The sequence below is a fragment of the Tenrec ecaudatus genome, chromosome 4 (assembly GCF_050624435.1).
Source record: "Tenrec ecaudatus isolate mTenEca1 chromosome 4, mTenEca1.hap1, whole genome shotgun sequence".
Lineage (NCBI taxonomy): Eukaryota > Metazoa > Chordata > Mammalia > Afrosoricida > Tenrecidae > Tenrec > Tenrec ecaudatus.
In genome coordinates this window covers 8,327,679-8,347,659 of record NC_134533.1, presented here as the reverse complement: position 1 = coordinate 8,347,659, position 19,981 = coordinate 8,327,679, and the positions used below count along the sequence as shown (strand labels likewise).

Genomic DNA, 19,981 nt, shown 5'->3' with positions numbered 1-19,981 from the left:
GGGTGGTGGCTGACCTCCATCCCAGGATCACTCATCATCCGCTTCCTCTCATGGCCTAACTGCGGCACAGCGTGATGGCTCTCCCAGGTGACCCCTGGACCCCAAGGGGCTGCCCCCCGTTGGGAGCTACAGCAGTTCATCTCCCCTCACACCCGAGTCTATAGCTGCAGGCAGGGGTGTGAGTAGTGAAGTGGTCGTGGGCTCTTTCCTGTGAAATGGGGACCACATAGACCCCACCTGGCTCTGCAGTTGAGAAAAATCTGCTGCTGGCTCCTGCCTCCCGGGACCCCCCTCCCTACAACAGGAGAGCCAGACAAGCCAGAGCTGCCTGCACAAAGGCTCACATCCCTGGGCACAGCCAGTGGGTGTGTGTCCTTCAGCCCGGTGGTCACTGCTTTGACCCCGGGGCTTACGCTAATTTCAGGCAGTTCACAGCCAGCCTTCCTTCAATTTGCCGAAGTCTGAAAAGCCCTCCCAAAACCTGTGGGCCAGGAAGGAGCAGCCCCTGCTGGGTTTCACAACAAGGGCTACACAGCACAGGGGCCTGGTGTGAGCTAAGCCCTCCCGGGGACAATGAGTGGTCCCCACTTCAGACACTGGCCATCAGACCAGTCCTGTTCCTGCCTGGGCCATGCAACTGGGTCCCAGCCGGCCGCAGGAACCCTGGCCTGGTCCTTGACACCCGCAGGCCCCATTTCTAACCTGCTTCTTTTTGTATCAGTTTTGCCGGAGTTGGCGCCTGGCCCTGAGTACACTCCCTGTGTGTCATTCTCCAGCCCGGCCGGCCCCACCTGTGCCGCCAGGGCATCTTTTGCGCTGACGGATCTGCCTGAGGACAGGCTGCTTTGTCTGGACTCTAGCTGGGACTGAGCAGGCAGCTGCTCGGGCGGGCAGACGGGTAGGTTCAGCACCCGGCAAAGCCTGGTTTACCTCTAGCCCGCTGGGGCGGGGCGGGCAGGTTGAGCCAGGTACAAGGTGCTCACCCAGCACCTGACCCTCCCCCCCCCACCCCAATGACCCACTTTGGCTTTGAGATAAAGGGGTGGTCAGCCCTGGGGGGCTCCTTCGTCCTCCCCACCCATCACAGGGCTGCCTGCTGAACAAGGACGTCCTCACCCCAGCAGGCGTCTTGATGCCCCCAAAGCTTGACCAGCACCCCGGCAACCCCTGCCCCTGGGAAAAAGCAAGCACCAGCGGCCACCTCAGCATAAACTGTTTAATGTGGGAGAGGGGTCTGGAGCGTCCCCCACAGGTGAGTGCGGAGGAGCACCCCAGTGAAGACCAGGTTGCCCATCTGCTGCGCCACGGCACGCCCTCCCCCCCCAACTCGCTGCACTAGAGAGCTGCAGATCTGGTCCTGGGGTTGGAGGGCTGGATTCCCTGAACCCACCTGTGGAGTGTGAGGTGGGGAGGGCCCCGCACAGTGACCGGGGAGGGGGTCCTGCTGACGGGCCAGTGCTGGCAACAAGTTGGCTCCTCAGCCTGGGGGCAGTGCTCAGGACACCCACGTCCCCTGCGCCCCAGGGGCTGGGAGGGGGCGAGAGGGAGTGCTGGGGCAGCCCTGGACCACTCTCACCTCCAGCCAAGACGACCACCCCGCGGCTCAGTTTGGGGGAACCTAGCTAGTTCCAGTAGAGTGGGACCCTGAAGCTGGGCTGGGGGTGGGACCCTACGGATCAACGGGTCGAGGCAGGCGCAGGGAGAGCCCCCTCCCTGGGCAGGAAACACAGCTCTGGGGTCCTGGGCAGGGCAAGGTGGGGGCTCATGTTGGCGGACCGGCTCCCAGGTGGAGAGGGGGGACGGGGCACAGGTGTCACAGCTTCTGAACAAGGGGCCGGGTGTGACTGGACAAGCCCATCAAGTATGAAAGGCATCCCTCATGGGAGCGGCATCTAGCTTATACCTTTTCCTGGAAGACGTCTCCTCACACCCCTCCCAGGAGCCCCAGCGAGGGGGGCTGGGCATTGCTTTTGTGATGTGAATGGGGAGAGGCTCTGGGGGCGGGGCAAGAGAACCGAGGCTGGGGTCTGCGAGCACCCCAGGTTGGGGGGCAAAGGCACAAGTATGAACTTCATCCGGGCCCCAGGGCAAAAGAGGCCACCCTCAGCTCAGGGGGCCTGGACGGCTCCTGTGTGTGGCCTCGGGCCAACCAGGCCCGGGTCTGTGCAGCCAGGCAGGGGACAGGTGGAGGGAGGGGCGTGGGGGGGGCTGCCAGACAGAGGAGGCGGCAAGAGCGAGTATTGCCTCCAACGTTATATATGTCATATATTAAAAATATCCGCAGTTCCCGTGCACAGAGTCCCACCCTCCACTCGAGGTCAGCCTGGCGCCCGGAGCTGGCCGGGGACAGCCTATGACAGAGATGGCGGCGCTGCTGGAGGAGAGCGGAGGCGGCTCAGTCTTTATGGACCTCGGACCCGGCGACCCGCCCGCCCCCCGCTGGCCCCGGGGTGTCACTCGTGCCTCCGCTTGGAGGGCGGGACCAGGTGCGGGGGCAGCTCGGCGGGCAGCTCGTGGCCCTCCAGCTTGACCCTGATGAGGTGGTTGGCGAGCGCGAACTCCTCGTCGTCCAGCAGCCCGTCCTTGTCCACGTCGGCCAGCTTCCAGATCTTGCCCAGCACGGTGTTGGGCAGCTTGGACTTGACCATCTCCTTCTTGGCGTTGGCGCCCGTGATCTTGCCGTTGACGGGCGACAGGGTGTAGAAGATCTCGTCGTAGGTGGGCTTGTCCTTGCCCACCACCCACTCCACGTCGTCGATGCCCTCGCCAGCACCCTCGCCATAGCCGTGCCCGAAGGGCCCGTTCATGGTGCCGTCGAAGGCGCCGCCCTTGACGACCTGCGAGGGCGCCTGGGCCTCCTCCTGGCGCACCATCACCATCAGCCGGGCGATGTCGTTGGCCAGCATGTCGTCCACCGTGTCCAGCAGCTTAGGCTTCAGGGCCTGGAACTTGCTGAAGTCCTGGGTCTGGAGCAGCTCCTGCAGGGGAGGGAAGGGCAAAGGAAGAAGGGCTGGGTGGGGCAGCCCCTCCCTCCAGAACCCCACCCCCAGGCGGGGAAAACCCAGGCCTGCTCCACTGCCCACCCCTGCTGGCAATGGGCCGCCTGGCCTGGGCATCCCTACGGCTCAGGCTACCTGGCAGACTGGGGGAGCGTGATGCTATGGAGTGCCTGGCATGCCCAGCCCTCCCCACACTGGGCATGCGTCACCCATTCCCCTCGGTCCAGTCACTGTGGGTTCCCCTCGGGCGGGGCCCGGAGGACGGACCTGCATCTTGCGGAGGCTGGGGAAGTCTCCCGGGGAGATCTGGTGCTCCCGCTCGATCTTCTGGTAGATCTCACCCAGGTTGTTCACCAGCTCCTTCTTCTTGCTCTCCTTCCCGAAGACGTTGGGCATCTCCTTCTTCAGCGAGCTGATGATGTAGGCGTGCACCTGGGGACAAGGGAACGTCTCAGGCTGCCCCACACCGAGGCGCCATCTTGGACATTTCACAGGGATGGCTCGGCAGCAGGTGCGTCTGCTGACCAGGCGAGGCTGCTTGTTGAGCACCACAGGCGCTCCCAGACACCCAGACCACCCGGCCCTCAACCCGGCAGCCTTCAAGGTTGGAGTCTGTCTGGAAGCGGACCAGTGGATTCAATCCGCCATCCTTCAGGCTTGAGGCTGGGTGCTGTATCGCTGGGCCACCAGGGCTCCAGCTGACCCCAGGCGGACCAGTCACCTTTCACGGGACTCTGCCTGGAGGGCCAGGCCAGGGTGCCGTCTGAAGGCTGAGACCCAGAGAGGGCAGCGACTTGCCCAAGGCACTCGGCTCAGAAGCAGACAAGCCAGGGTCCTAAGGGCCCCTTCTGGCCTGCACTATCCAGAGCCCAGCCCTCTGCCCTGGCGGTCCCGCGGTTCCTGCTCAGGCAGGCACTGGCACTCAGTGGCCTCTGGACTCCCTCAGGGCCCACGGCTCCACGCCTGCTGCTGTGTCACCCACAGCCCTCGGCTCGCTGCCGCCCAGGAAGATCAAGGGTTTCTCAGGGCCTGGTGGTGGGGGGTGGGGGTGGGCACTCACTCTACAAAGAGCAAGCAGGAGGGCAACGTGGGGACCGGGGGCTTTCCAGCCAGTGTGCCAACTCAGCCAGCTGAGGCTGCGAGCGAGCTGGGCGAAGCCCAAGCTCAGGGGCAGCAGCTGCCCTGCCAGGCCTTGCCCGTCTGGGCACACCGGCCTTCTTGGACCCTGGGGGCAGGGTTCAGGTGGAGCCTGAGAACATACTTCAGGCCCCATCTGGGGAGAGGCTGCATGGTCCTCAGGGGTGAAGGGTTGGCTCTCCTACAGGCCACAAGCATCCAAAGGCTACCCACTGGGCCCCAAGACAGCTAGAGGTGCCTGGGCTGGAGCCTGGGTCAGGCCCTGGGGTCCCCGTGCTCCGTCTCTGTCCCCCTAACTATCCTCCACCTCCCGAGACCCCACCCCACCCGTGTTCCTATCACTCGCTCTGCCCAGTGAGCCAACACCCAACCCCCGGTGGAGGTCCCACCTGTGCTGACAGCGTGGCACCTGCAGAAGGGTCGGGCCCATACTGGGTGGTTTCCTGGCTCTTCAGGGTCTAGGTCAAAGGCCACTCCCTGCAGGTCCAACCACCACCACCCCTCCCCATCTGCAAAGGTCCACACTGTGTCCTGGTGGCACCTGTCACCATCACTGAGGCCACCCACCTCCAGGGTCCCCCTCGAGTCCTCAGCCTGGCCCCAAGACAGAAGTCATCGCAAACAGGTGCTGGCACACAATGGGAAGGGCCTCCCAGGCGTCCCCCGAGTATCCCCGCTACACAGCTCCCTCCTGCCCCAGTTCAACCATCTGTCCCCATAGGAGCCACCTCTGGAACCACCCACTGAAGGCAGCTCCCCAGCCCTGCGCTGCAGCCCAGCTTTATTACTGTTGACTGTTCTGTCCTCCTCGCTAAGGCTGACGAACGCCAGGGAGGAGGGGACTTGTGTGTCACCCCCCACGGCTTCCCTAATCTCCAGCCCCGGGCGGGTGCACTCAGGGCCCCACCATCCCTGCAGGCAAAGCTGGGGACGCCGACAACGCCCCGCCTGGCTCCCCGGCCACCGCCTGGCTTCAGGGTAACTTCTGCTTTCTGTTTCCATACTTCAGCACAGGGGAGCCTCTTCCGTGGAAATCACAGAGGGAAGGCGGGCAGGGAGTCCAGGGGGTAGATGCAGTCAAGCGACCACCCCCACAAAGAGCCCAGCCTCTGGCGGTCAAGGCGATGCCGGCCCCCAGTGACCTGCCTACCTTGGCCAGCCGCGCCCGCTTGATGAGGTCGTTGAGCTTGCGCAGGGCGGCGTTGCGGGGCAGGGACTGGATGTCCTTGAAGAGGTCCTGCTCCTCCGCCTCGAAGAGCTTGCGGTTGTCGGCGATGAGCAGCGGCTGGGCCCAGAAGGAGCCGATGTAGACGCGGACTACCTCGGGCGTGTTGATGATCTTGCCCAGGGACCACATGAGGGCCCCGTAGACGCGCATCAGCTGCTGTGTCTCAATCTGGTCGGCCTTGTTCAGCACCACGCGGATCTTGTCCTCGTGGTTCTTCAGCGCCTTGATGACCTCCGAGAACTCGTCAGAGATGTCCAGCTTGTGGGCGTCGAAGAGCAGGATGATGCGGTCCACACGCTCGGCGAACCACTCCAGGACGGCCGCAAAGTCGTACCCTGTGGGGGGCAGGATGGGCCTGGTTGCTCGGGCGTCCACCTTGGCCTCCAGCCCTCTTGTCAACTTCCCCAAGGCACCCAGCTGGCCAGCACCAGGGGCAGGGCCCCCAGGGCAGCACCTTGTCCAGGGAGCACCTGGCAAGCAGGGCGCATGACAGACACCCAGGGCTGAGGAACCACAGCAGCCACCCTTGAGTCCCCGTCCGCCTGCCCCGACGGGGACAAAGCACTGCCCTCTGGTCAGGGCAATCGGATTCCGCATGGGCCTCAGTTACTCTCCACAGCAGGGGCTGGCAGAGCACAGCCTGCGGCCAAACGTGAGCTCAGAAATAAGGGTGGACAGTGGACGGCTCCGTTCGCTCTGTGAGGGCAGCGCCAAGCTGCTGCAGCAGGGACAGTGGCTCCCTCCCTGACCCTGTCCCGACACAGGGTGCACTGTGCACACCCCAGCCCAAGGAGCCCTGCAAACCCCGTCCTTCTCCACGTCGCAAAGACAGCTCTGCCACGGAGTCGCTGGGCGAGACCAATCTAAGCTCCGAACTCCGCTCTGCTGCTTCCCACCAACCGAGGGAGCCCCTTGGGGAGCCCCATCTTCTGGGGCAGAGACCCCGCATCACTCCCTCACTTCAAGAAAGGAGACTCTGGTTTTAGCAGGACTCGTGCCCCACCCCGAGACTGCGTGTCTTTCGTCCTTCCTCCCCTCTGAAGACTGGGATGCGGATCTGACGGCAGGAGCTGAGCTGCTGGTCCAGACGGCCCTGTCTGCCACTGTGTCTGAGTACCAAGTCTGGCAGCAGCCAAGGCGCCCCGTGGCATGCCGCTCCTAGGCTGGGCTGCACGCAAGGCGGGTCTCAGATGCCCACGAGTGCAGTTCTACTCTGTCCTACAGGGTCCTAGGCCGGGTCAGAATGAGCTCGGTGGCAGTGGGAGTTCTCAGAGCAGCCGGGAGGGAGCCAGAGTCCTCGTATCTACAGAGAGCAGCCTGGCCAGCAGGGCCAGTGGCTGACCGACCAACATCAAACCCACTCCCGCTCAGCACCTGCAAAACCCCCTCCACTCCCAACCCCCCCCCCCAGGCTGGGGCAGCAGGCACATGACCTCTGGGGAGCAGAGCAGAGCGGGTGCAGGCACAGCATCGAGGACAAACTGTGACTCTGCTAGCAGGGCTGAGGGCGGGGGGGGGACGGGGGGCTGTCTGGCCGAGGCCTCTGGCCAGATATGTCACGGGCAGCGCAGGCTCTCCAGGCGTGTCCCCTCCGGTGCCCATGGTGTCTGAGACTCTGTGAGTAATGAGCACCCCTCCGTGGGCCCCGCTCCAGGCGCAGGCTGGGTGGGCTCCTGTGACCCCAGGTTCCCATCCTCGCTGCGCGACACGTTCCTACCTGTGGAGGAGGAGGGTGCTGCCAAGTGCCTGTGGGAAAATTCCCTGGGAGCCTCTAATCCCGCAGACTTGGAGCAACTCCCTTGCCCATGTGGAGTCACAGGCCTGCGCCTGACTGGGTTCTATGACCTACACATACCTGCCTCTCATGCCTGAGCACATGTATGTACCTATGTGCACCTGAACACATGAATGTACCTATGTGTACCTGAGCATGTGTATGTACCTGCCTCCCTCACCTGAACACATGTATGTACCTATGTGCACCGAACACGTGTATGTATCTACGTGTACATGAGCGTGTGTATGTACCTGCCTCCCTTGCCTGAGCACATGCATGTACCTATGTTCACCTGAACACATGTATGTACCGATGTGCACATGAGCACACACATGTACCTACGTGTACCTGAGCATGTGTATGTACCTGCCTCCCTCGCCCGAGCACACATATCTACACATGTGTACCTGAACACATGTATGTACACACGTACCTGCCCGTCGCCTGAGCACATGTATGTACACATGTGTACCTGGACACATATATGTACACACATGTACCTGAACATGTGTGCCTCTGTGTACCTGCCTCCCTCGCCTGAGCACGTGTATGTACCTATGTGTACCTGAGCACACGTATGTACCTACGTGTACCTGAGCACACTTTCCACACCCACATGTACCTGTTGGTGTGACCGTGATGCTCATAGAGATAAAGGGACTGGTGACCCTGCCCTGAGTAATGCACTGTCCTGAGGCCAGAGGATGAGACAAGGTGGTGTCAGGTTCCCGGTGTGCCGTCACCAGCCCAGCCCCCACAAGAGCAGCCATGTGATGGCACCCCCTCCTCGTTGCTGCCGTGGAGCTGGCCCCAGCTGGGGGACCCCACGTCTGTCAGAGTAGACCAGGCTTAGGTGACCTCTGGGCAGCAGGCAGCCAGATCTGTCTTCCTGGACCTCTCTGACCCACCAACCTCCAGTCAGCAGCTGCGGCCTCCTCTGTCTGTGCTGCCCGCTGTTGCTTCCCGTCCCACCACTCTCCTCAGGGACTGGAACCTGCACTCAGCCCGGCCACGGCCCGGCCAGCAGCCTACTCCTGGGCCGGTGCCAGCAAGCACGGCAGCTGCCCGCTCCCAAACACAGGGCCACCAGGGACACTGGAGGAGGGGTCCTGCGGGAGGGTCACGGGTCACGGGGAGGAGGGGTAGGGGAGGGGCGGACTCTCCCAAGGCCCGGCTGTGGCCTTTTAAGGCGGCTCTGAGAAAGCATGACTCAGGGACAAAGCAGTCCTCGCGCAGCAGAAAGAACGGGCTCAGCTTCCCCTCGGCAGAGCTGGCTGGACCTCTGCCACCACGAGTCCAGAGGCTCCTCGGTGCAGGGACTCCTGAGGGGCTGAGCCCAGCGGATGTACGCTTTGGCCTGGGAACTGGGACATCGCATGGGGCGCCCGGGCCAGCCTCCTAAGCCCACCGCTGGGCCTCCCAGCCCCCGACGGCGAGGGCAAGGCAAGGGCGACTGAAAGGGGGCACCCTGAGTAGGCCTGAACTATGGCCGCCTGGGCCCCAGACGCTCACTCCCACCAGCTTCTGGCAAAGGCCTTAAAGTGCCATCAGCAAGTCCCTTTGTCTGCCGGGCAATGAAATGAGCTGTTAGCTTTCCCATTATGAAAACCACAAGTTGGCAGGAAAGACAGGTGACAGCAAGTACACCACAGGTCACACCTCTCGCCCGCCCTGTGCCACCTCGGGTGTGGGCCTCCTGCAGCCTCAGAGGAGCCAGGTTTCCGCAGGCTCTGAGGGCTGGGCCCCCAGCAGTCCCGGGGGGCAGGCAATGACATGCTCAGCCACGCTGGCCTGAGGCTTGGCCTGGAGCTCGGCGCAGGTGACAAGGACAAGGGGGAGCCTGCCAACATCGCCAGGTCCAAACAGCCCCAGCAACGTGTCTTCCACCTCCCCCATGCTCACCCCCACCTCAGTGAGCTTTCAGATGTCAGGTCAGGCCACACTGGAAGGCGAGTGGGGGCAGAAAGACGTGGCTGGCAGAACTGGGTCCGAAGCCCCCAGCGCACAGCAATTCCACACCTGAAGTCGGGGCAGGGGAGACTGACAACTGCGTGCCCCGAGGCCACAGGCCGGCCCTGGGGGGAGCCCTCCGTCCAGGTCAAGTCCCGAGTCCTGGACCGGTGGGGACAGATAGAGGGAAAGAAAACAGCTCCCCAAGGAGGCCGGGCCACACCAGCTGTGTCCCACCCGCCCAGGGCAGTGTTTGCACAGGCTTTCTGGCTCAGCCACCTCTCGTCTTGGCTCTGCTCCCAAGCCGCCTCCTGCAGTTCCTCCGCTGGGAGCCGGCGGCGCCTCACTCTCTCCAGGTGCCGGCAGACCCCCTGCCTCACTGCCTTCCTGACAGGGGTCGGCCGGTCTCCCGCGAAGCACCAAGCAGGCGCGGGAGCTGTTTGCACGGGTCCTCTGGGGCACGGAAGGTTCCAGTGACTGCCTCACACATTCCCAAAGCTTCCGGAACACGGACAATCGTGGAATTGCCTCCAGGCCACTGTGCTTCCTGCCATGTGGGTTTCGAGGGCCTGGGAGTTTCTCGAGGCCCAGGAGGGCGGCAGGCAGCGACTGAGCCCGACACGAGGGCAGTCAAAGGGGGGCCTTCACACAGTGCGGGACCTAGAAGCCTCCCCGGCTGCATTCACAACTGCCCACACTGGACACAGCCACGTGCCCTTCAGCGGGGGTGGACACATCATCTTACGCCAGCCACACACACTAGTGACACCCAGGAACACGTGGGCGGTGGACCACACCAGCATGACATCCTGTACCCGCAGGAAGACAGAAGGTGGCACTGGGGTGACCCTGTCCACATGGCATCCTGGAAAAGGCAGGGCTTCAGGGTGAGGGGCGCTTCAGGTAGAGATGGAAACAACCCTCGGCTGGCTGCGCATGTCAGCCCTCAGGGAGATGGTCACGGGCTGCGCCGCCCTCTGCGTGCTGGGAGCTAGCGGTGACCCAGGCGTCCACAGTGACCAGCACTCCTGTGCATGGAGGCCAGGCCTTTCCTCTGAGGCGCCTTGGGCCCCCTGTGGTGGCCGAGCACACTCACAGCTCCCACCACCAAGGGCACCAGGCACAACGTAGCCCCGTCCTGGAGCGGAGCTTCCCCACGGGCTTCTAAGCCTGGACAGCTTTACGGGAACAGCTAAGGGGTTCACAGGGCTGACCGTCCAGTCATCAGCAGGGCACTTCAACCTTAGCACCCCCAGGAACCCGACCTACAGATAAGAAACAGAGAGGAGGAGGAGAGAGGAGGGACTCTGGACCCAGGTCCGCCCTGGTGGCCAGAACCTTCTCTTCAGCTCCACATCAGCCCTGGGCCTCTGTCCTCTTGTCCCAGGGCCGGGGAGGGCCAGGCAGGAAGCACTTCAAGAATGCCTGCCTGAGTACTGATTCACAGCGGTGTGTCTGGGGCCCGCGGGTGCAGGTGGGGGCGTAGGCATGGCCTGCTTGCTCCACAGAAAGGGCCTCGGGCCCCGGGAGAACACAGCATCTGTGGCACTCAGCCAGCTGCCACCCAGGCCACCAACGTGCTCACAGCTGGTGGAACAGGTGCTGTGGAGGCGCTGCAGCCACCACCAGCCGCCTCACAGCCCACGCCCCCCGAGGACCCGCGGGCACGGGGCAGGGCTGCAGAGGGAGTTTCTGAGAGGGCGGGTAGGGAGCTGCAGCCGGGGAGCCCCAGCAAGAAGGTCCTGGAATTGGAAGGGAAACCCCGGCTGAGTCAACACTTCCTCTCAGCATACTCCTCAGGATGGGAGGGGCTGCTGCTCAGAACAAGGTCTCCCTCCCAGTGGGGGTGGGGTGGGTGCTGGAGGAGGGAGGCTTCTCTTTTTCAGCATCTTCTTTCCAACTCACGGGGCTGCACCTGGAGGCCCCCCAAAGGCTCTGCACAAGCAAGTGAGGACGAGAGCCCGGAGGAGGAGGGGCGTCCCTCTGGGGCGCTCCTGCCTGACCACACGGGGCGTGTGCACTGGTGCCGACTCAGCAGCAGCCCACGGGCCTCGCAACGCACCTTGCTGAGGGCAGGGACCTGCACGGCCAGTGAGCCTCGGGCAGCCGAGGGCCTGGGGGCTTCGGAGCGTGCCTCCTGCTTTACAGTGTGGCTCCGAGCCAGGCTGGGACAGTGACTCTGTCTGTCTGTCTCTCTCTGTAGGGGACGTCGGGTCGAGCCTGGGCCCAAGCTTTCGGGCATCCTCCTGGAGCTCTAGGTGAGGCGCCAGGGGCACAAGGAACATCTCCTGCGGCGATAAGGCCCGGGTGGACAGAGGGGAAGACTGTCCACAACAGAAAGAGCCCACCTCTGGGTCAGTGGGCAGGAGGGGCCTCCTTTCCTAACTCCCAAATACCAATGCTCCCAGGGACAGCAATGGGGCAGGAGGGGGTCCTGGGGAGTGGACCCTTCAGCAGGCACCGGTGTGGCTCCACAGAGCACATGGAGGGCAAATGTCGGCATGGAGGTGGCCAGCGGGGTGGGGGGGCCCAGCTTGGGACGGCCACAGTGTCATCTGGGGCTAATGACAGCCTTTCCTAAGGCCATTTCCGCATCTGCTGAGTCGTAGCTTCCTGGCAGCTGTGCAGATTACGGAGAGCTCTTCATGGGGCCTCGGCCAACCGTCAGAGGCCTGGGCTGGGCACCTGATCGCAGCCCCGAGGGCCAAGGCCACCTGCCCAGCTGGGACCCGATGCCCTTTGGAATGCCCCTTATCAGTCACAGGCAGCATAGTGCAAGAGAAGCTGTCCCCAAAAGTCATTGTCCTCTGCAGACATGGAACACCTTATCTTTGCAAGCTGCTCAGAGGAGCCGAGCCCCCTGTACCCGAAAAGCCAAGCTGCTTTTGTCTAGTTTTTCAATTCCACCTCATCGTGACCCCACAGGACAGAGCAGAGCGGCCCCTGGCAGTCTCCCGAGGTCCCGGGACCGACTTGAGGGCTATGCGTTTGCCTGTATAAGTCTCGGCAGAGCAGGCTGCCCCATCTTTCCCGGGAGCATTTCCTACACACCTCAGGGGCCTCCGGGGAGAAGGGAACAAAAAGCTGGGCGGGCCCTCCGGGGTGGATGTCATGTCCACTGAAGGCAGACGGGCCTGCAGAGAGGCAGCCGCCTGCCTGGGGCCTTGCTGCCCACTGGTCCCATCGCTCTGGGAGGGAAACACCTGCTTTCCACTTCGTCAGTCGGCGGGGAGCCTGGAACCACAGCCTGACTGTGGACTTCCTGTCGTGTGTGTGTGTGTGCGTGCGCGCGCGCGCGCTGGGGGCGGTCAGGTCAAGAGGGTGGGGTCCCAGGGTGAAGCAGCACATTCTTGTCCTGTTCACTCAGCGGTCACCACCCATGTGTCCACATCCAGAACATCTGAGAGGTGGCTCGTGATGATGTCTCCAAAACATGGACACCCACTGTCCCCAGGCAATTCTGTCTGGTGTTCCTAGTACAGAGACGTAAGCCCAGGTCTTGAAGGGGAAGGCGCCTACCCGTGACTGCCCCGTGGGAAGCCCTCCGCCAACCAGCAAGGAGGAGCATGTCTGACTAGTGTCTCCGTCCGCAAACAGGGTGTGCGCACACGAGCACACACACGTACACTCACGTCTTTGGAAACGGGGCAAGCTGGCTCCTCGGGGATTCAGAAGGCCAGGGACCCTACAGCCCTGCCCCACCTCCTCCCACTTCCTCGCCTGCAGAGCTGAAGGGATGAGCGAGAGCCCAGGTATGCCACACAGCAAGACCGGAGCTCCAAATCAGTCAAGCCTGAGAAGCTCGGGACTGGAGGCTGGAAGCCCAGTGGGGGCCCCTGCACCACATGGACAACAGCCGTTTCTTCAGGCCACACGGGCCACCTAACCCTAGACGCCCAATCTCAAATACCTCCCTGCTCTGAGGGCCAGCGGCATGCTGGGAAGAAAGTCCACCTCCCTCTGTGGACTGCTGTCTCGAATGCCAAGCTGTGGGCTCGCCTGTGCTTCCCGGCTGGTCTGGGGTGAGCACTGATGCCATCAAAGGCGAGCACCTTCCTGGGGCCCAAAGCCCCTAGGGCAGGAGGAAAACACAAGCTTGCTGTGCTTACATAAGCACCTCCAACTGTTTGCTGCAGACAAGCCAGCCCAGGCTGCCCTGGCCCATGGGGGGACCGCCACTGACCAGCCGGCCGGGGGCCCACCCTGCGAAAGGCCCCCCAAGCTGGTGTCTACCTGCTGGCATCAGTAGTGCCCAAGGCAACGCCACAGAGCAGAGGCTCTCACCCTGGGGGTCACCCGATTCACAACAGTAGCAAAATGACAGCTATGCAGTAACGACAAAGATACATGTCATGGTTGAAGGGGTGTCACCAGCACACGAGGAAGGTTGAGAACCACTGTCTCTGCGGTTCTTTCTCAGGCCGGGGCCATGCCGACTCATAGCGGCCACGCATCTGTACGAGACCCGGCTGCCCGTCCTCACTGCAAGCGGCTGGCAGGTCTGAAGCGCGAAACTCACGGTTAGGGGGCTGGGACTCGTGGTTCAACCCTGCACACCCAACGGCAGGACCATTGCTTAATCAGGTGTCTTCTTGAAGCCAGGCAGGGTGGGGCAAGGGTCCCAGACCTGCCCCTTCCGCTCCCAGGAAGGGGTGGAGCGAGCCTAGACTTGGGGCTGACTGCTGCTACCCCGGGATTCCACCGCAGAGGCTAGACCACTCCCGACCTCGGACTGCCGGCTCTGACCGCACAGCTGGGCCCTGCTGGGGGTCCAGAGGAAACTTGCAAGCAAGATAAACAGGCCTGGACACTGCCCGCCACCTATTTCATTCCCACGTTGGCAGGGCGGGCGCACTGGTTCCACCACTATCCAGCTTCCCCGGCACACGACATCCTCCTATCCAGTTCCGGCCCCTCCTGAACCAGCTGCATGGCACGGCCCGGCCCGGCATGCCCACTCCTGCAGTGGGCCCCAGCACCCCGCCGCTGGTGGCTACCATGGGGTCATGCCACACATGGAGACCCCATGTGTGCAAGCGGGACCCCCCCGCTGGGTTTTCCAGGCTGTAGCCTTGTGGAAGGAAAGAGACCCCCAGGCCTTTCTCCCAAGGCCCTCTGGGTGAGCTTAAGCCTCCAGCCTGGCAGCTGCCAGCCTCACATGCACCCCTTGAGCACCCGGGCCCCGTGGAAAGCCTGCATCGTACACAGCACCAAGGCCTCCGTGGCCACCACATAGCACGTGTCCCCCGGCTGCCCAACCTCAAACAGAGGTCTGGCTCTGCCAGGGGCTCAGGCTGGCTCCCAGCCACATGCACAGCTCCGGAGCGTGACTTACAAGCAGTGCCCCCCCCCCCCCCCCAGCCAAGCTTGCCACTGCCCTTGCCAGCGTGTCCTGGGGGCTAGGAGATTGGCAGTGGTCTCATCCCAACCGCACTTGTGAGCTCAGCCCAGGGAGCCCAGCAGGAAGGCAGCTCCTGCCCTCTGTGTCCACGTGGGCAGAAGAAAAAAGCAAGAGCCCGAGGGCAGAAACTTCAGGTCAGCATCCTGGAACCCCCCCACCCCAGGGTGCGAGCGTTTACCTCTGCTGATGCGCTGCTTCTCGCCGGAGAGGATGCCGGGCGTGTCAATGATGCTGATGCTGTCCAGGACCGGGTTGGGCAGCTGGGCACACATGAACCTGCAGGAGTGAGAGCCCAGGCGGCAGTGTCAAGGTCACGTTATTACTACCCGAGAGGGGACCACCGGGCGTGTGACGCCCGCTTCTATCGCCCCCTTCCTTTCTGGAATCTCGAAGCTCAGGGGCTGTTATCATTGCCGTGGGGGCCAAGGCGGCCAGGCCATGGGCAGATGCTCCGCACTGGGAACCCAACCAAGACACTGAAGGGACCCGCATCAGCACTTCCCTCCTCGCTTTCCCCACAGAGGTCGAGGGGGCAGCTTCCAACTGCTGACTAGTTAGTGACGACGCCACGCCCTCGGTCACCGCTCAATTCGGAGGGGAAACAGCAGTGTGACACGGGGACCTTGGTATTCCATCCTGGAATCCTCAACATTTGGCCATGTTCCCAAGTATGGACACACCCAGGAGCAATGGTCCCTTCCTGTGGCTTCCGGGGCCCAGTCCCAGGCTCCCTGTCACTCAGCAGCTGGGGTGAAGGGCCAACAGCAGGCGCGGGGGGTGGGGGTGGGGTGGTGCACAGGGGACAGGGGAACAAGCTGGGCCTGTATCAGCAGGGGGGATGGAAGCAGACACACAGTGCTCGGAAAGCCAAAACTGGCTGGAGCAAGAGCAAAGGCTCAGGGAGGCCGGCGTCTCAGTGGGGGTGGGGTGGGGCGAGCTACATTGCGCGTCCCTGTGTCCCAGACCAAGCTCGGAACCGTCCAGACCAATGGCTGGGGTTCTTTGCGGGCCGCAGGCTTGGTGGGGCCTGGCCACCAGTGGGGAGGAAGGGAAACGAATTCGTGCAGCCCGCTGGCCCCATCCCCCAAGTGACCAGTGGCCCACAGGCTGGGAGCGCTGGGCAGGGTGAGAGGTGCTGTCTGCAAGGGCCAGTCAAGCAAAACCAGCTGACCTGTGCCCGGGGTGAGTGAACGTTGGACCTTCCCCTCTCTGGCAGCCGCCAGCGGCCACTATGAGACAGAAGTAAGGACACCAGGGGAGATGGCACAACAGAGGGAGCTGCAGGCCAACTGCCTCCGGCCACCCACTGCCGTCAAAAGGCTCCCCACAGAGCCTGGCGGGCAAGTCCACACCGGGACGGCTCTGAGGGGCTCGGGCACTGCCAGCAAACAGGAGTGAACCATGGGGACCAGTCCCAGCTCATCTTCTCACTAAGGGCGCTAGGGCGGCACCACCTGTGCAATGAGCAGTGTTCCCAAGAGGCTCTTGGGGCACCCTGTTCACGGCCTTCCCAGGGCCAGCCCCAGCTGATGCTCTTCTGAGAGCTGCCGCCTGGAGTTAAAGGCTGGAAAGCCAAGTTTGTGATTCAATGGGTCCCTTTAAGACTCTGGGAGCGGCTGTGTCAGCTGGAGAAAAGCCCCCTTTGTCGGCTCTCCCTCCCTCCCTGGTGGCATCAGGCACCCCACATCCTGACACAAGATAGGCGGGAGATAGGTCCCCCAAAACCCTGGGCTAAGAAGGGGGGCTTTGGGCCATGAGGGACCCACTGGAGATAAGCAGAGATAGGAAGGGAGGGTAACGGGGTCTGTGGTCATCTAGGAGGCTATCCTGGGCCAAGCCCCCTGCCGCCGCCCCCCCCCCCCGCCCACCCCCTCCTTTTCATGTGGAAGCAGCCGTGGGTAGTAACTGGCCACTTTCAAGCCTGATCTCTGGGGCTGCAGGGACTCCTCATGACACCTCCACCATCCACCAGGGTCTGGAGCCTCAGAGTCAACTGAGGGGGGAGAGGGGCGGCTGCCTAGCTGACATCCAAGATCACCAGATTCAGAAACGGGGCCTGGCGCCCTGCCTCTCTCCCTCCCCACAAGGCCTGCGCCGAAAACACTCAGAGGTGAAGCAGGGAGACAGCTTTGGAGCTGGAGCTCCCAGGCCCAAAGTTCGCCTTGGAAATAGACACCCTGACTAGGGATTCTCAGGGCAGCCAAAGGCACCATCAACTGGAAATGAACACCGGAGCCAGCAACAGCATCAGGGGCTCCAACTGCCTCGCTCTGCAGGGAGCTGGTTGTTAAAACCAAGCCACTAAACCTGGCTGGCTGGCTGGCCACACACCACCCAGGCAGGCCACGCACGTCTGGATGGGGCAGAGGCAGGGAGAAGCCTCCCCGCCGTGGACTCTGGGAGAGGTCAGCTGGACGCCCAGGGGAGGCCTGGCCGCCTCCTTGCTCAGGGCCTGGAGCACTTCGAGAAAGGAATGTGCTCATAGAGGGTGGAGACCTGGCTGCCAGGATTCAAGGATTCAAGACTCTTGCCCAGACTGAATGGGGGTGGGAGAGAGGGCAGGGGCTCTGGTCATGGGTGTGTGTGTGTGTGTGTAAGCTGGGGGTGGGGGAGTGGCCTGGCTAGCAACTCTGAGTTCCTTTAGAGAAAGGTGGCCAGAGCACCCTTCCTTCCACCCATGGCCAGAGCACCCAGATCAGGGTGAGGATCTTGGAGGATTTCCCCCATCCTGAGGAGGGAGGCTACACCCCTTCAGACCTGTAGGCAGGGCCCTCCTGAGGTGTCCACAGAGGAGCTCAGGGCCTGCACTCGTGGGAGAAGGGTCTGCAGGCAGCAGGAACACGGCAGCAAGAAGCTGACCCCTGAAGGCAGTCAGGCGGGGGATGGGGAGAGATTTGAAAGGACTGGGTGCAGTCTGGCCCTAGAAGGGGAGATAATCAAGACTGGGTGTGCGTCGGAAGACAAAAATCTGTCATCTTCCCAATGGGGGCGGTCGCTGACCCCAAGGGAAAGGTGACTTGGGGCTGGGCGATGGGGAGCGGGGTTGGGAGGTTAAACTGGTGACCTGGACGAGCCTAAGGGTGGAAGAAGCTGTAGGCGACCCCCACGCCCAGACCCCAGTCACGGGCCTTCTGGGAGACACGGTGGGGTCCCCGTGCCGGGCAGTGGTGGCCCAGGGTCCGGCCGGGGGGCTTCGGAGACAAAGGGCAGTGGGGGCGGCGGCCGCGGGGCGGGTCCGGCCGGGCTCCCTGCGCGCACCCTTCGCCCCAGGACAAGCAGGGTGTACCTGTTGAGGAAGGCGTTGCCGAAGGCGTTGAGCTTGCGGAAGGGGCGCCGCGGGTCCACGACGAGCGCGTTGCCAGGCACCACGCCCTCGGTGGGTCCGTGCATGACGGCGATGAAGGAGTCGGTGGTGGGCTCGGGCCCGATGCGCATCCCCGGGAAGTCCTGCTCGATCAGGTGCCGGATGAAGGTGGTCTTGCCCGTGCTGTACTGGCCCACGAGCAGCACCATGGGCTTGTTGTCGAAGTCCGCGTCCTCCAGCGCGGGCGAGTGGAACTCGTGGAAGCGGTAGTGCTCCTCCAGGGGCAGCAGCTTCTGCGCGTACAGCTGCCGCAGCCCCTCGGCCACCGTCTGGAAGAGCTCCGGCTCCTTCTTGCGGCGGGCATCTTTGCTGACCCAGCTGAACATGCTTCCGGACGCGGGGCTGGCTGCTGCGGGCAGACCGGCGGCTGAGAGCGGGCCGAGGGCGGGCGCCGAGGCGGGGCCGGCTGGCCGGCGGGGGGCGGCGGCGGCGGGGCCGGGGCGGGAGCGGCCCTCACTGCGCAGGCGCACGGCACAGCCCGCGGAGGCACCCTCGGCGGAGTGGAGCGCGCGCCGCCCCGCGCGCCCTTTATAAAGCCCGGCCCCGCGTGCCGGAGCGCGCGCCCCCGCCGCGCGACCTGGGGCGGAGGGGGCGGAGGGGGCGGGGCCCTCCTTGGCTCCGCCCACGGGCTCGCGCCACGTCCTCCCCCTCCCGCGCCGCTGATTGGCCAGCTCCAAATCTCGCGAGGCCCGCCTGCTCCGCCCAGCCCCGCGCCCGGCCGCCATGTCTGGTACCGTGGCAACCGCACCTGTTCCTCGCCCCGCCCCTGATGGGGTAGCTCGCGGAAGCCGTGCGGTTGGACAGGGGGAATTTGGGGGTCCCGCGGGAGGCAGTCACGAGCGCTGCCCGTACCGCCCTCCACCTCGCCGCACGGCGCCGGGAAACACTGCTAAGCACCCCGGGGCTCTGAATTCACACCCCATCCCCAGTTTGACCCCAATTTGACCCTTCCTTCCAAAGGAAGACTCCGAAATGTCAAAGGCCGCAGGGCGGCCCCTCCTTTCCTGCACGGCCCTTTCTTGCTTCCTCATCTGGTCTTGCTTCCCTGACACGCACTCCCCTTCACTTTTTATGTTTGGGGGGGAAGGGCGAACCAGAAAGGAGGCACCCAGGAAGTGGAATGGCGGGTCCCTGGCAGGTGGCAACGGTTGGAAGGCCTCCTAGCGAGCGCCCCAGCGTGCAACAGAAGGATCCAAACTTGGGGGTCGGGCAGGCCGCCCGACAACTCGAGGCCTGAGCTTCCCCCTCTGGACAACAGGGCTGGGCCCCGGGAAGACCGTGGGCAGCAGCAGGGACCTGCGAGCCGGACCCCTGGCGCAGGAGGCCGAGGCTGGGCTCCCTGAAGCGGCTGCCCCCGCAGGAGGGGGAGAGAGGAAGCGGAGGTCTTCTGGCCGCTTGAGGGTCAAGGAAGTGAAATCGGAAATTCCCTCAGGGGAAATGGGGGCCAACCATGAAATCTTGTGGGAACTTCGGGGAATTTGAAAACCCAACTACTTCCCTTCCTCTCAGGGTCGCCATGGTGACTACCTTTTACTCAGATCTGACTGTGGCGGTGGCTGTGCCCGTGGCCACCCGCTTACCACTTCCTGGCTGACCCATTAGGCTTGTCCCTCCATCATGCCTGGCCACACCTAGTTCCCCTTGGCTGCCTGGGCTGATGAGAATTTTCAGGGGGTGATGTCAGAGCCTTGGGGCCTGTGATTGTTATGTAACCAGTATGTGGGCAACCCCCCCCCCCAACACACACACAGAGCGTGGGTGGTGGTGAAGGGAATCTCTTGGACAGATCCAAATGAACCTTCCTGGAGGCATGGAAGCCTGCCCAACTGGGTACCTCTATCCAGGAACAAAGCAGGGTGGGCCCCAGGCTACTGGGGCGGGGTGTGGGTGGGGCAGCAAAACTAAAGCACAGTAGATTCGGGGAGAGGAGAGGTTGTCACCTGTCTCTTCTGCTTGTAGTGGGATCAGGTAGGTGCTGCTGAGGAAAGAGGGAGGGTCCTCCATGGGGCTGTTTCCCTCTCCATCCTCAGCCTGCCTCTCAGCCTGCTTCTTCCCTCCTCTCAGTTGTTTGAAGGAAGAGCCCCACTTCCTGCAGCCTGCCCCTGGGGGCTGCATGATTGATACC

General features: G+C 63.5%; 1 protein-coding gene across 1 annotated transcript; it reads right to left on the bottom strand.

The window, feature by feature from the left end:
- Positions 1-1,196: 1,196 nt before the first annotated feature.
- EHD1 (EH domain containing 1) lies at positions 1,197-18,345 on the bottom strand. Its single transcript, XM_075545461.1, has 5 exons — positions 17,779-18,345; positions 14,671-14,768; positions 5,287-5,699; positions 3,267-3,431; positions 1,197-2,978 (listed from the first exon to the last, which is right to left on the bottom strand). The coding sequence occupies exons 1-5, from the start codon at positions 18,180-18,182 to the stop codon at positions 2,454-2,456; spliced, it is 1,605 nt and encodes a 534-aa protein (XP_075401576.1). The 5' UTR covers positions 18,183-18,345; the 3' UTR covers positions 1,197-2,453.
- Between the last annotated feature and the right edge of the window lie 1,636 nt (positions 18,346-19,981).

Coding starts and splice junctions, on each gene's coding strand:
- EHD1 (XM_075545461.1), bottom strand. CDS start 18,182: ATGTTCAGCTGGGTCAGCAAAGATGCCCGCCGCAAGAAGGAGCCGGAG. Junction 14,769..17,778: donor GGCAACGCCTTCCTCAACAG/GTACACCCTGCT, acceptor TCACTCCTGCAG/GTTCATGTGTGCCCAGCTGC. Junction 5,700..14,670: donor GAAGCAGCGCATCAGCAGAG/GTAAACGCTCGC, acceptor TGCCCCCCACAG/GGTACGACTTTGCGGCCGTC.